The sequence below is a fragment of the Danio rerio genome, chromosome 5 (genome assembly GCF_052040795.2).
Source record: "Danio rerio strain M-AB ecotype USA chromosome 5, GRCz13ab, whole genome shotgun sequence".
In the NCBI taxonomy this organism is placed as follows: Eukaryota; Metazoa; Chordata; class Actinopteri; order Cypriniformes; family Danionidae; genus Danio; species Danio rerio.
Window position 1 is genome coordinate 34,569,018 of NC_141025.1, and position 15,597 is coordinate 34,584,614.

General features: G+C 37.1%; 1 protein-coding gene and 1 long non-coding RNA gene across 2 annotated transcripts; one reads left to right on the plus strand and one right to left on the minus strand.

Moving 5' to 3' along the window:
* The first annotated feature begins 6,279 nt into the window (after positions 1-6,279).
* Positions 6,280-12,148, plus strand: ms4a17c.1 (membrane-spanning 4-domains, subfamily A, member 17C.1). The gene is given in 6 exon segments (NM_001327935.1): positions 6,280-6,312; positions 7,636-7,799; positions 8,256-8,375; positions 8,458-8,514; positions 11,324-11,461; positions 11,558-12,148. Coding segments are annotated over 5 exon segments (606 nt in total). The 5' UTR covers positions 6,280-6,312; positions 7,636-7,652; the 3' UTR covers positions 11,702-12,148.
* On the minus strand, positions 8,748-13,691 carry LOC147844034 (uncharacterized). Its single transcript, XR_015491388.1, has 3 exons — positions 12,619-13,691; positions 12,356-12,467; positions 8,748-11,652 (listed from the first exon to the last, which is right to left on the minus strand). It is a non-coding gene; the product is annotated as an uncharacterized LOC147844034 (long non-coding RNA).
* Positions 13,692-15,597: the final 1,906 nt, after the last annotated feature.

Here is a 15,597-nt window from a genome sequence, read left to right on the forward strand (position 1 = left end):
TCTAAGCTTGTTTTTAATAAAACAAATATAAATATGGATATATTAAATAATACTGCTAATAATAATAACATTATACAAAAGCAAATTGTTTTGAATGAACTGAAAAAGCCTCCCGAGATAAAGACATAAAAGCAGTGATTTTTCATATTTATGTAGGCTAGAAAATAATGTTTTGTAATATTTTAATCCTTTATATTTATATCTTATATCTATTCTTATTATATCCTATATATATCCTTAATATTTAAATTTTTTCATATGTAAAGATATTTGCCTATTGCTCTCTTGTGCGTATTAAGCAGTGCGTAAGCGAGGTGCAACTCTGCGCTGGAGTTTAGACCGGGTTAGTTTTGGTCTAATGAAAAATCTATTTTAGTTTCTCAGAATAGCAACGCGCCAGCAGTGCGCCTCAGAACGCCTTCCTTTTTAGACCAGAACGCCTATGGGCGCACAAATGAGCGCTAATGCATGTGCTATTTAAACAGCGTAGCGCAACGCCTCAAAACGACTCTTGCGCCAAGCTGAAACTACCAAAAGACTATTGCGCCGCGCCTTGCGCCACACTGCGCCGGGTGTATGATAGGGCCCTGAATGTTTTTAGAGATATTATATGGGGATCATTGCAATATTACTAGTGTTCTCCAATTCAAATGGCAAAACCATTTAGAGACTTCCTTAATTTATTTACTTATTTCGTTTTCAATAAATTCCCTCCTCTCATGAGACACAATTATTGCTGCATCATCCGCATATAACAAAAGCTTATTTGAACAAGCCATTTTCAAATCATTAATGTATATTAAAAAAAGCAACGGACCTAAAACACTGCCTTGTGTAACCCCATAAGGGACAGGGGAATAATCTGATAACACTCCATTTAAATTTACTGTTTGACTTCTGTTTTCAAGGTAAGATGTTATCCATTTACAGGCCATATTATCAAAACCCATTGCTTTTACTTTTAAAAGCAATATCCTGTGGTCAACTGTATCAAACGCTTTTTGTAGGTCTAACAAAAATATCCCACTTAACTTCCCTTTATCCATATCTCTCTTTATATAATCAGTTAAATATAAAATTGTTGAATCAATAGAATGATTTTTCCTAAAACCCAATTGAAACTCATACAATATGTCATATGTTAAAAAATTATCTTAAATCTGCTCATTTAGACAAAGAACTCAAAATTGATACCGGCCTATAATTATTAACATCAAACCTACAACCTTTCTTAAAAAGAGGAATAACTCTTGCTTGTATCAGCTCATCCGGAACTTTACCTTGACAAATAGAAATATTAATAATAATAATAATAATATATTATTGATAATAATTAATAAACCATTGGAGATATCAATTTCACAGAGTCTTTGAGGACCTCCACTGGAATATTATCAAACCCTGTTGCTCTAAATTATTATTTTTTTTGTGTGTGTGTTTTTAATTTCTTAAATATATTCCCCTCATCTACTTTATTAAACACAAAACTATTATTAAATTAAAACCACATTTGGCACAATACTCTATAACTAATTTATCATTAAAAATACCATTTTGAGTGGGAGCTTTTTAACCAATTTCCAACTCCCATTTTGACTGGGAGCTTTTTAACCAATTTCTCTGCCACAGTTATAAAAATCTAATAAAACAACTTTCAACCTTTAACGGATCTGACATCAATTTTCCATCCAAAATAAGGCACATTTTTGAACAATTAGTTTTAGACTTTTTTGAGGCCCTACATCATTTGATAATCTTCCAATTTTTGCGAATCTTGCTTAGTTTCTTTTATCTTATTCTCAAAAAAATATATATATTTTTTTTTTACCTCATCGTTTACTTCCTTCCATTTCTTGCTCATATTAAAATAAATTGTTACTATCTTTTTTAAACATTTAAAAATTATCATTACGCTCCTTAATTGCTTTTAAAATACTATCCTTCATTCAAGGTTCAGTCCTTTGCTTAATTCTTAACTTTTTAAAAGGTGCAACTTTATCCAAAACTTTAAAAACATTTGTCTTGAACCTACTCCAGGCCCAATCTACATCATCACACTGCAAGACCTTAGACCAGTCAACCTTGCTAGGTTCAGTCATTAAAACCTGTGGACTATATTTCTTGAGAGATCTCAGTTTCACTGTATTATGATGTTTTATAGCCTCTTTCCTAGCTTTCCTAGTTACATAAACAATACACTGATCACTAATACCAGCATCTATAACACCACTTTTCAAAATTTTAGAATTATCAGAAACCAATACAATATCAATGATAGTCTTCGTTATAGGGGTAATTCTTGTTTTGTCTGTGATAATCTGTTTAAACACATATAAATCACAAAATAATTTAAAATGTTTAAACACTGATGAATCTTGTTTCAACATGTCCCTATTTAAGTCAACCATAATTATCAACTCTTGTCTAATCTTAAAAATTTACTTACTTAAAATCCCAACCAGAGTTTCATAAAACTAATTCTGATCAGGTGGGCGATAACAAAACCCAACTAAAAATGCTTTGCTACTCGTTAACATAATGTCCAACCAAACAGCTTTAACCGCATCACAATCCAAGCCTTTGCTCTCTTTTGACATAACATCCGATCAGGGCCAAAGTAGGCCTCCTTTTCAGCCCTAGAGTTTCAAGCCTTAGACCGGCCCACCTCAGTTCATGACTGACTATTAAAATAATGTCATTTCCAATTCAGTTTAAAATGAACTTCAAATGTTTTTCGTAAATTTGAGAAGTTTAAAGGGTAGCTAAATCTCCAAAACTATTCTTTAAACCATCACAATGTCCTTTCCTTCATTATCTGTATATTCTGTGCAAAATTCTTTATAGATATCCAGTCTGGAGTTTGCATGTTCTCCCTGGGTTCGCGTGGGTTTCCTCCGGGTGCTACGGTTTCCCCCACAGTCCAAAGATATGCGGTACAGGTGAATTGGGTAGGCTAAATTGTCCGTAGTGTATGAGTGTGTGTGTGTGTGTGTGTGTGAATGAGTGTATGTAAATGTTTCCCAGAGATGGGTTGCGGCTGGAAGGGCATCCGCTGTAAAAACTTGCTGGATAAGTTGGCTTTTCATTCTGCTGTGGCGACCCCAGATTAATAAAGGGACTAAGCCGACAAGAAAATGAATGAATGAATGATATCCAGTCCTTTGTAACAGTGGTCACCCAAAACATAACATATTTACACCTACATAAGTAATTCAAACTGTATTATATGTCTTAACACTAAAAATTTAAATAAATAAATAAAATTTGGTGAGATTCAAACCCAGGTCGGTGGCGTCGTAACACACAAGCTGACCTCTGGACCAGACTGGCTACGTCTTGTTTTCCCCTTTTTAAATTTCTAATCATCTGATCTTCAGTAAGCATGCGTTATATTTATTAATATTAATTAATCGAATTCTTTTTTTCTTTAAAGTGCCACTGTTTGGGGTCGAATGATAGTTACACCAATATTAACCTGCAGATTGAATTTTGCCACAAGGGTTGCGAGAAAATAAATAAAGGGTTATGGTCAAATAAATACATAAAGGAAAAAAGTGCGAGAGTGCAAGCAACCAGGGACACCGGCCCTCGCGGCCAAAAAAATGGACTGGGTCAACGGGAACTCTCCCGGTCCTCCCGATTTGCCAATCCGGGGCTGCGCCCGATCTAATATATACACATACTCTTCCACCTTTACGATTTCTGTCCCTTCGAATCCAATTGTAGCTTATTATATGTATCTCTGCACCCGATATTAAATCAGGCATGTTTCACTGCAGCCAAACAGAGATACATTGGATTCCTGACTCAAATGTCTCACTTTTCTTATCTTTGGAAGCAGACTTCTCATGTTAAGATGAACCATATGCAACCCCTTTAAAGTACCAATGTCTCTTAAATTACTTATCTTTGCATTCGTTAGATCCCTTAATAAGACGCCTTCTGTTGACCTAACTTCAGGCCTCAGTGTCCTCAGCGTTCCATCTACTTCCATAGAAGTAGAAAACATATCCACCGAACCATTATCCATGCGTTTTACTTCTCTTGTTAAAAACAGGGAAGCAAATCTCTCCACCGGTCAGATATAGAGCTCCAATCCGCTGTGGTTTCCGAACACCTGTTCCACACATCATTCGAATCTCGGAGCTTCACATTAGAATCACTCGAAAACTTTCCTTCAAAATCCAATAAAGCAGGCCCAGGACACTGATGGATATCTCCTGATAACAGCAGACACATCATTATAATCACTCGGTCACTTAAATTCCTTTGCATTGTTGTTTCTTTGGACAGTGAAGCCATGGCCGATAAAAAAGCGAAAAAACAATGCCCTTCCTGAAGCCGAAGTGTTTACATCCACGTCGTATTTGATTGTCCTCACTCTCAATATAAAAAAAGTCATCTTCCACTTCTATCGATCGATTAAAAGAGTATAAACAAAGCAAATCACAGCACATTATTTTAGCTGACCAATCAAAACCTCTTTAGGGCGGGCTTTCAGAGCAACTGAAATCTAGGAAAACTAGGAAGTCATTTTCACGTTAGCAGAATAGTGGTAAATAATCAGCGTAAGATATATGAAAAAATAACGTGATTTTCTTCAAGTGAAGCATGAGCACACATTCCTTTGCATCTTATAAACACAACCAAGCCTTAAAAATACACTCATATGAAATTGAAAATAGTCACATCAATCCTTCGCTGGAAGATTTCAGTGGCTGAACGACACTTCTGTGTATGTAACCCATTCATAACAACAAAATCTACATGAGCTTTGTGTGACTAAAACAGTTTTAAAGCAAAACATTACCTGTCTAAAAGAAATACTTCAGTCATGGTGTCGTCCTTCCTTTAGCAAGCAAAAGTAACTTTTAAGTATTTTAAAAAGTTTTGATTCAGCATTTGATTTTACTGCTGTGACCCGCATGCAGGCACCAATGGCAGATCTGCATGAACAGAGATGCGTAGTTGTACAAATCTACATTTGTTGACAGTTTGGTCTACTTCTCAGAATTATGGGATTTGTCGGTTCAACAATATTTAATTAGATGAACATTTTCTTAGTTTTATGCCTTACCCAGAATATAAAAATACATTTAGATCATTTACTTTAATCATCACTATTGGAATGTGAAGAGACTTTCAACCAGCACAACAAAAAGTGTGTCTGACCCACTGCACCTTTAACAAACAATACGTTGGAATGAACTATGACTCTATATCTAACTATGACTGTGTGCACCATTTGATGGGTTAAATGCACTTTTTTTTTTACAGTTTTTTTTACCACTGATGCATTTTTGCAGAAACGGAAAATAAATACACTGCAATACTTTCCATGGTAAGCCCTCATTTACCACAATGGTATTTGTTCTTGTTCAAACACACACACACACACACACACACACACACACACACACACACACACACACACACACACACACACACACACACACACACACACACACACACACACACACACACACACACACAAATGTTTGTTTCAGTATACTGTATTAGTGAGTGCATCTCATAAACTTCAATTAGACTTTATCATGTTACTACTTAAACTGTCAACTTCTGATTTTTAAAATTTCTATAAGCATATTTTTAATGTCTTGAATCAAAAAATCACTGTCAGTTGCAGTAAAAACAGGATTTAGTTTAAATAATAAGAATCTTTCCTTGTGGGTGGAAAAAAACCTGCAGTGGAATGAATGTGGTCAATACATCCTCTACATCTGCTCACAGTATTTGCAAAACCACCTGCCTCAATTCTGTTTCTAGGTCGAAAAGGTTATTTTTAAAATGTATATCAGAACAAATGACAAAACATTCTGTACAAGCCCTAAAAGCAGTTTTTAGATTTTAAGATTAATCAAGATTTTAAGATTTTAAGAATTAATCAAGCCGAATAACTTGTGCAATAGTTTCAACAAAATGCATTTATTATTTATTAAGGAAAATATATTTAAGAAGGCAATATGATGCAATCAGAACTGCATAACTTTCATGTTATCATGTAATTTGTGTTATTTATATATAAGTGAAGCATTTTTTCAACAACATGCAAAACAGCATGTAAGCATTAGCTTCTAAAGGGCAGTAAGTATAATTCCCAAAATCATACAGTAATTTAAAAAAAAAAACTAGAAATGCACTTACTGTATAGGATTTTTAACCCTGTAGAACACAACCAGTAACAGTATAAAGTGAGCTCATCTGATACAAGCTCCTCCTTAAGGTTCCACAAACACAAACAAACACCAGAAGAGCAGCAGACATCCACAACTTCAACTCATTTCATTTCAGGTAAAATATTTCATGCTTTTTTTAATTATCATTTAGCTTTTTATGATATGTATAATGTTCAAAGCTCAGAGGGTGTATATGTATATATTTATTTTTTTATCTTTTACAAAAATCCACATTACAAAATAAGAAAAACACCCAAAACAAATTTGTAACTTGCTCTCTCAATAATGATTTTTTTTCCAGATGCGAAATATCATAATTTTTAAATTCAATAGCTTTATATAAGAATGACTTACAAGACTTACAATAGCTTTATATGAGAGTGACTTCAATCAAAATCATAAAACCCAGTCTATTCGGTTATGAAAACATTGCATTTTGCCCTCTGATTTACAGTTTACTGTAATAAAAAAAAATTAAAGGATGTACATTATAATTGAGAACTACATGAACACTTTGCAGTGGGTTTTGTGATTGTAAGTCATTCTCATATAGAGCTATTGAACTTTAAAACTATCATGTGTAACATTTGAAGGCTTTTTTTTTCAAATTTTTTTGACCTTACAATTAAAGTTGATTGTATTAAATATAAAATAATTAATATGTGTACATTAAAATCGAGTAGTATACACCTTACAGTTTTTGAATGTACGTTGCTCTCCTGGGTTTTTATTAAAACAATACGACATTTAGCATTTGATGCCATTTGGTTTTTGAAAAATTGCAATTGTTTTCTATTTAAGAGTTTACTTAAATTCAGTATAAGGCCGAATACTTTCAGTGGCGATTTACATGCTGGAAATCTATTAGATCATTTCAAATGATCTAACAAACATGGTGAAATGAACCTTGTGCTTGAGTAAATATGGCAAAACCACCATAGAATGATTCCGTTTGGTAGACTTTATTTTCTGAATTTGTAAGGAGGGAACTAAATCAAATTCTAGATTGTTGGCAGAGCATGTTACATTTTTGTAATTAAAATGTGTTTTTTTATCTTATTTTGTAATGGTGTATTGTTTATGTTTTTTTTTGTAAAAGCTACTTTTTTGGCACAAATATAATTACATAAAGATTCTATTAAAATTTTTGACATCTGTTTAGAAATAAGGCTGCAGAAATAATATTCTAGCTTTAAAAACATCAACATTTCAAATCTCAGTAAGTATCAATAAGCATGTTAATTAAAAATACAGCATGTATTTACACTTACTATTTACGTCAAGAAATGTAAAGATTTTGAGTATCACAGTGACAACATTTGAGCTATTAAAAAAAAAAAACAGATGTATCATGAAATGCCTTGGAAATGTGTAATAATAAGCATATTAAATCATACTATCAAAATGTCTGTTGTATTAAATTGCATTTTAAATACAGGTGAGATTGCTCTTAGAATGGAAAGCAGCAAGATCATCTCCACTGAAAAAGCGACAGTCGTCATCCAAATAAATCCACAAGTGACACAGCTTAGTAGTGATGACGGACAGGAGGCCAACACGCCTCTTCAAGGATTTTTCAAATCACAACCAAAGGCACTGGGGGTAACGCATTTAATAATGAATTACAATGTTGTATGGTTCTGGGATTATGCTTAGCATTTCATTCCTTCTAGATATCAAATATGAACACAGTTTTTGGTTGAGCATTAGTGTGAGATTTTTAGGTTACTCTGCCCTTTTGGTGATGCTTATTATAGAATGGTGTCCTTGCATTACCACTGACAAGATTAGTGGAATCTTAACTTGTGGAGTTACTTTCTGTATTATTAACTCACAAAATTCAAGTGTAATAAAGCTACCTTTTATACACACGAAAGTAACTAACCCAACTGCTAAAAGCCCGCTTAGAATTATACACAAATAAACTGCATAAACCATTTGTTTCACATAGTTCACATAATTGATGTGATTTTAACATGATTGCACACACTGGGTTTTTCTGTAAGGTTTGGTGCTGTATTATGTCATCATGAGAAATTATCTTTATCTGCTATCTAGACTGTCCAGATAATGATTGGAGTAATAGTCTTCTTACTTGGTACTGTACTCACCTCCAATGTGCGCTATCAACCTGCAATTGTGGTCTTTAGTGGAATCACCTACTGGGGATCTTTCATTGTAAGTTTTTATCATTGTTTCGCTTTATTGCCAATGATTGTTAATTTACAGAATGGGTTTTGACATGTTCTGTTTCTTTCAGTACATCAGTGCTGGATCTCTGTCTGTTGTTGCTCAGAATCATCTTCATCTGTGTGTGGTATGTACTGTACATATAATGTGGCTGACTGCTCTTCTTCTGTCACATTGTCTTTTACTGTACACCACTCATTTACATCATTAAAGACATTTTTATGCAATTTAAAACATTGCAAGCTATCAAACATTGAACAGTGGTTTTAACTTTAGATAATTTGAAAGATTTCAGATCAAAATTTACTTATCTTATGTTTAAGTTTCTATTTTATTTTGTTTTTGTTTATTTTTTTTATTAAGCACTGTTTCTTTCCATTGTAGCACATTGGCTCAGTGGTTAGCACTGTTGCCTCACAGCAAAGAGGTCACTGATTTGAGTCCTGGCTGGGCCAGTTGGCATTCTGTGTGGAGTTTGCATGTTCTCCCCATGTTTTGAAAGAGTATCCGCTGCTTAAAACATATGCCAGATTAGTTGTGGTTCTTTCCTCTATGATGATCCCTGATAAATAATTTTTGATTATTTTACATATTAGGTAATTAACCTTTTTAAAAATAAAATGTATAATGTCTGTAGTATTTTCGTCATTTCCATGGTAAATTCTGATTTACTTCAGTGTTCTAACTAGTATAAAGTAGCCAAAATTTGGTACGTTTTTCGAAATTGACTTAGTACAAGATGGAGTGCTGTTTAATAGTTTTAAGACATCTTTAATTCAAGGTTTTCCAAAAAGAAATTAATTAATTAAAAAACACTATTTACAACCTTCTTCAATCCAAAAAAAAATCTCCTCAGTCTAGAGGTAAAAGTACATTTGTTTTTGCAAAAATACACAGCAAAATTTATTTTATTAAGGGGTTTTATTTTTCATTTATTTCATGTCAAATCTGTAACTCTCACAGGACCTCCTTATTTTTTCTGGCATTCTACTATCCAACAACACTGACTTTCAACACTCGCTCAACAGGCAAAAGATTGCTTTCTTTAAATGCCTGTTCATTTGTAATATTATCTGGAAACATCCACTATGGAGATTTCGTCAGAAGCCAATCATCTGAAAGAGTAATAAAACGAGCCAATGAAATGTCAATGAGTTGGCGCCGTCCACATGCACAGTTGACAGCAATGTTAATTAATGTTGTATAAAGATGCCAGCTGTGCATTACTGATTCACCTTTTTTAGCTGAAGAGCCTTCTACAGCTAACAGCTAAGGGGCAATTGCTGTGACGAAGGAACATAGCATTTCCGTTGCCCCCCTCGAGGAATGAGGGTTACTTCAGTAACTGTTTCGTTCCCCAGTGGGACGGGAAATTCAATGCTATGTGGAAACATCCACAATGGGGAAATGTATGGAAAACGCCACAGCAAATGAGCCTTACCACATCACTGGTGAGAGGTTTGCCAGGTTAAGCGTGTGCGCACTCACATCACCAGAGGCGTAGCCTTCCAACGTGCCCCCTGGCCCTAACTTACCTCACTTACCTGACAGGTTTAGATATATTTTTTGGGAAGTCGTAAAAATACACCTAGTGCACTTAATTCTAGGAATTTGAGATACGACATTACATTGGGAAAGCTTGCAGTCCCGATAGGGAAAACACTGTGGAGGCCACCTGCTGCCCAGAAGGGGAGATTTGGTGGCAAGAAGACATATAGACTAACCCTGAGAAGGGGGGGTACACATATGATGGATGGTTAGCGGGGAGAAAAGACATGAGCCCGCCTAAGAAGAGGGACTAAACCGTAGCTGAGTGAAGTGTATGGGATTGCCAGTGAGGATCGCACATAGCAGGCACCTATATCCAGAACGTGGGCTGACCAGCGGGTATGCCAACATTGTAACGGGTCAACAACTGACTCCTCCGCTGAGTCAGATACTAGGGGCCTTGGAGGAATCTCTGCAGGGTTCGCCCGCAGCTCTACAGATGTCTAATAGAAAGGCACCGCGTGCTCGCGCCCAAGAGGATGCGACGCTCCGAGTGCATTTAACCGCCTCACGCCTCTAAGGAACCGGATGATGAGGTTATGGCTTTCCACGGTGGATGGCCATCCACCGTGTCATGATGAGCGAAAATGGCAGCCACGTAAACCTTCAGTGTGGAGGGTGACAGCCTCCGCTCAAACTTATTCTGAACGAAAGAAAGCACAACGCTGATCTGGCAAGTTCGGGGGTCTTCTTGGCGAGAAGCGCACCACTCAGTAAATAGACTCCACTTCAGGGCGTAGGCATGCCTCGTAGAGGGCTCTAGCCTGAGTGATATTATTAACCACTGCCATCGATAGGTTAACTAAGTCTTTCTCACTGTGTTTATGGACAACACATGGAGGTTCCAGAGATCTGGGCGAGGGTGCCAGATGGTGCCCTGTCCCTGAGAGAGAAGGTCTTCCCTCAAAGAGATCTGCCAGGGGGGCCGTCATGAGGAGGGAGAGTTCTGATATCCAGGTCAAGTTCGGCCAATTAGCAAGACCTGTCATGTTTTACTGCAAGTTCTAATTTGACTAAAGTAATGAGAACAAACCTTTTTATATTTCTACTTTAAAATTTTGAACCCAAATACATAACAATTTACAACATTGCTCTTGATCAAGCCTTATATGAAAGAGTTCTGTTTAGCATCAAAAGAGCTCTGCTGTTATGTCAAAAAACCCTGATTTGGTTCAGTTTTTCCTTAAAGTGTACAGCCAGTGAGCAATAAAGTGTGTAGCTGATGCTTCTCCGAATTTATCCCAGCTGCTTAAGTGACATTAATGATTTTACCACTAACAGATAAACATCACATTTATTGTTACATTGGTAAAAAAAAAAAAAAAAGGTGTAGGACAATTTAGTTGCAATTTCTGTCATTTAAAAAAAATTTTTTTTTCTCTATGTAGGTGAAAGCGTCTCTTGGAATGAATGTGTTCAGTACCGTTACTTCAGGAATAGCCATTATTCTGCTAGGCATAGACTTTGGTCTACTGACCTCTCCTTCATGTGACTATTCTTCTTACAATGGAAATGTTGGGATCTGTGTAAGTAATAATTGTACAATGTGTGAGCTTTTGTTTTAATATGGATCCAATTATTATTCAGCTATTAACTGATGTTTTAACTTACTTTTAACCTAGGAATTTCGTCAGGGGATTTTTGGAATTTTGCTGATCTTCTCCATCCTTCAGTTCATTATCTCCATCTGTATCTCAGGATTTGCCTGTAAAGCCACCTGTAACAGTGAATCAGTGGTCAATGTGGCATTAAATCAATCTATTTAGCAGCTATCAAGCAACAAGATTCAAAGTCAGGGTTTTAGACTTCATGGTTTATGGATCTTGTTAAACAAGAACGCAAGAATATTAAAACACAGTGAGGAGATCGTAACATCCGAAGATTACACCGAGTTTATATGTAATAATCGTGATTTTATTTTTCTTCATTTTTTTTGAATATCTGTCACAACAGAGCAAAGATATGCATCTAAGAATTTAGCTCCTGAATTGATCAAACACATAAGCAATATCTGCATAACTAGACAATTACAAGAAAGAGAGAGTTTTTATCAGGGGTGCAGCTCTACTTGCATGTTGAAATTTATCTTAAGACAAAACATCTAATTGTAAATCCTCAATCCTGATTTTTTTTTTGTCTGTGTACCGAAACCGAAAGAAATTGTGACATGTAATATTTAGAACTTGTTTTATAAATAAAGATATGAAACAAAGGAAAGTTGTCAGTCTCTATTTCCTAAAGTGCTTATGGATGCGATGCCTGTTTGTATGTGTGTAGTTTCGAGCAAGGTGCGCGTGTCAGTTAGTGAAGGAGCAGGAGAGTATTGTTTTGGTCTAAGCGAATGTGCGTGTATGTGTGTGTGTGTGTGTGTGTGTGTGTGTGTGTGTGTGTGTAGATGGAGCCACAACCTTCCGACTCACCAGTGTCTGGTCACTCCCAGTATCAATCAGAGCAGGAAACTCTTTACCGTTGACTTTCACAGTGGTGGTATGCAGCAAGCAATTTGGTTTCTGGGCTTTATCCGCCCCACCTCTAGGAACATAACACAGATTAGTCGGTTTAACGAAATTTCTTGGGCAAGCTGGTTTTGTGTGCCCCTCCTGTCCACAGAGAAAGCAGACCACTGGTCTTTTCAGAGCCATTTCAGGTTTCATTTCTGGGGAACCTCCCTGAGGAGTCTTACCCAATCCAGCCATGGAAACTGAGAAAAGGGTGGCCTTCCCACAGGCCTTCGCACCCCCCAGGACTGATTCTTCCCTTTTGCTGCCACAAAGACATCTGCTAATGCAGCAGCTTCTGCTGCCGTCGTGAGGTCACACTCCTTTATCCAGACCTGAAGTTCAGGAGAAAGTAGAAATTGTTCTAAAGTTTCTCCTACCTCTTCAGTAGTTTTTCCTTTAGGCTTAATCCACTTTCCATACAGGTCTTTAAGTCTGGTATACAGTTCCTTGGGAGCCTCAGAAGGAAGAACAGTGAGGGAGTGAAATCTTAATCTATAGGTTTCAGCATTTATATCATACTTTACCAAGATGGCGGCTTTAACTTTATCATACTCGGAAAAGTCATCCAGGTCCATATGGACATATGCAGCTCTTGTCCTGCCACTTAATAAAGGGATCAAATGAAATGCCCAGTCAGCTTTAGGCCAGCAATAGGCTGTAGCGATTCGTTCAAAAGTTATTAAGAAGTGCTCTATTTCATCAGAATCAGCCAACTTCTCTAATCGAGGTTCACGGAATCTTGGTGGTGGGGAGCGATCTTCAATAAGGTCAACATTGGAGTGGAAGACATTTGGGGAGGTTAACTGCTGATTATCAGAATCTGCTTAAGCACCATGCACATCTAGAGAATGTGTATCAATGTGGCAGGCATCAGATGTAGGCGAGGTGAGGGCCTGTACTTCTATTTGTAGTAAACTGAACTGATGTTGTAATGCTTTATACCGTCATTCTTGATCCATGTGCTCCTGCTTTCTGACCGCCTCCCTGGAATCCATTTTTGCCATATGAGCACTGAACAAACTGGTTAAATCAGCCAAGGTTGGCTCTCTACTTGCCATCTCATCTTTATCCTTGAGCTCCATTTCCTCCTCTGCAGGCCTTTCTTGCTCCTCCTCTTGCTCCACAAAAACTTTCTTCATGGGCCCCTTCTTTTGCTGACGGCTCATGGCAAATCAATGTACTGAGGCTATAGAGAAGGAAACAAACAAAAAAAAAACTGTGTTCTCTATTAAAATCCACGTTTTGACACCATATGAGATAGCCCAGCGGTAAGGCACGAGGACACAGTGTGTGTGTGTGCGTGTGTGTGTGTGAGTGTGTGTGTTACCCTCAATCTTGTGTGGCCATATGACAGGCCATCACATTAGATAAGGAGCCATAAAAATATCTCACAGGGAAGTTAGTTTATGATTGGTCAACTTGGGCGTTGAGGGAGGTTACAAACCATCCTTTTAAAGCTTGTGCCCAAGGCCACCGCCCTGAGACTAAGACAAAAAAAGAAACCTAAGACAAAGAAAGAGATCTAAGCTGAGAAACCTCCAAGTAAGCAGAAACCCCTGAGACCCAGAAACCTCAGGCCAGAGAAAGGCTTGAACTCAGAGGACTCCAGGGAGCAGGCGGGGACCCAGACGAAATGGGTTAATCGCACAGCTCAGACATTCCCATCCCTGATACCTTCTTTTCTTTCTTTTCTATTGAGAGTCTAGTTAAGTTTAGTGCCCTGCAAACCAGTAGTCATCACGACTGGCCCGTTGCCGCTTCAACTTGAAACGACCAGCTCCACCCCACTCCAAGCCTCGCAAGGACAAAGAACAACCAGCCAGCCACGTGCTCAACAAAGGGAGGTTCTTCACATCACGAAGGAATGCAAGTAACAACTTTTATCTCAACTGGTGTGAGCTAAATGCAACCCTAAAAAGACAATAAAAGGGTTAAGTTGATTATTTTTGGTTCACTTGGTTTGGTCTTACAAAATCTGAGGTTTTCCATCGTTACATTCTCTCAACCTCTTACTTTACTTTCCTTACTCTTCTCTACACTTGTATGAATGTGTTTGTGTTAGGTGTTAGTTTCTGTTTAGATTTGTCAATAAAGTTAAACTTTGTATAAAGAAAGGTGCCTGTTCATATTTATGAATGTAATGTCATAAACTTCGATCTTGATAGCCTGCTTAAACATAAATGGGTTTTTATTTTGATAGCAATAGCCGTAATTAAAGTCAACTGTCTGTTCTAACGATAGCTGGACGATTCGTTTGTTCAGATTTAAAGAGTCGATTCTTTTTAAGCCCCGTTCAAATGAATGTTCTTCCCTTTGAGCTAATCCACTACATATAATGATGCGGAATATACAAGCAGTTGAATCTAAATAATAATTCACTACATTATTATGGTGAAGAATGCGCAGGAAGTTTAACCTTGAGCTAATTCGCTACAATATCAATAGTCACGTTTCCACTATCGTGCCTAAAGCGAGCGAGCCAGGGCAAGCCAAGGCCTGTCGCGTTTTCACTGTCACTTTCAGGGCCTGATCGGGCCAAAGTGGGGCTTTCTCTGGGCCAGCGGCCAGCCTTTTTCGGCCCGCCCAATACCTTGGGCCAAAGAGGGCCAGCTGGGGCTTTGGGGCAGAGTGAAAGGAGAGGCGGACTTTGCGCAAATCTGGTAAAGATGGCTTGCCGTCATTACACTAGCATTCCGATTGCACACGAGTATATGCGCCAAACAAATAAATAAATAAGGGAAAGAAAACAGATAGCCTTATAGGCTGGGGTCTTTTTGTTTATGACCGCCCTTATGTTTACCTTTCAAATGTAAGACTGTTGCATAAAATAATTAAGTGACATTTTTTGCTGCGTCCTTGATGATTCATTAGGGCATAATAATCTTTACACCATATTAAAGACACAGCAGCCAGTAAAGGTTGTCGAGAGTTTTTGTCAAGTTTAAAAGGTGTGTTTGTGCATGATACGTGTGTGTTAGATGCCTGTATGTGAATGTGAGACTGAGCAAAAGATCGCTCCCTTCACAGCTCTGTTGATTCCGCGAGCAGCTTCTTTCTTTTTTTTTTTAAATTTTGGATAATACACAATATGAATACAACAGAAAGATATAAAACTTTACAAACGAAGTGTCCACTTATGTAGGCTCAAAACAATAGTGTCA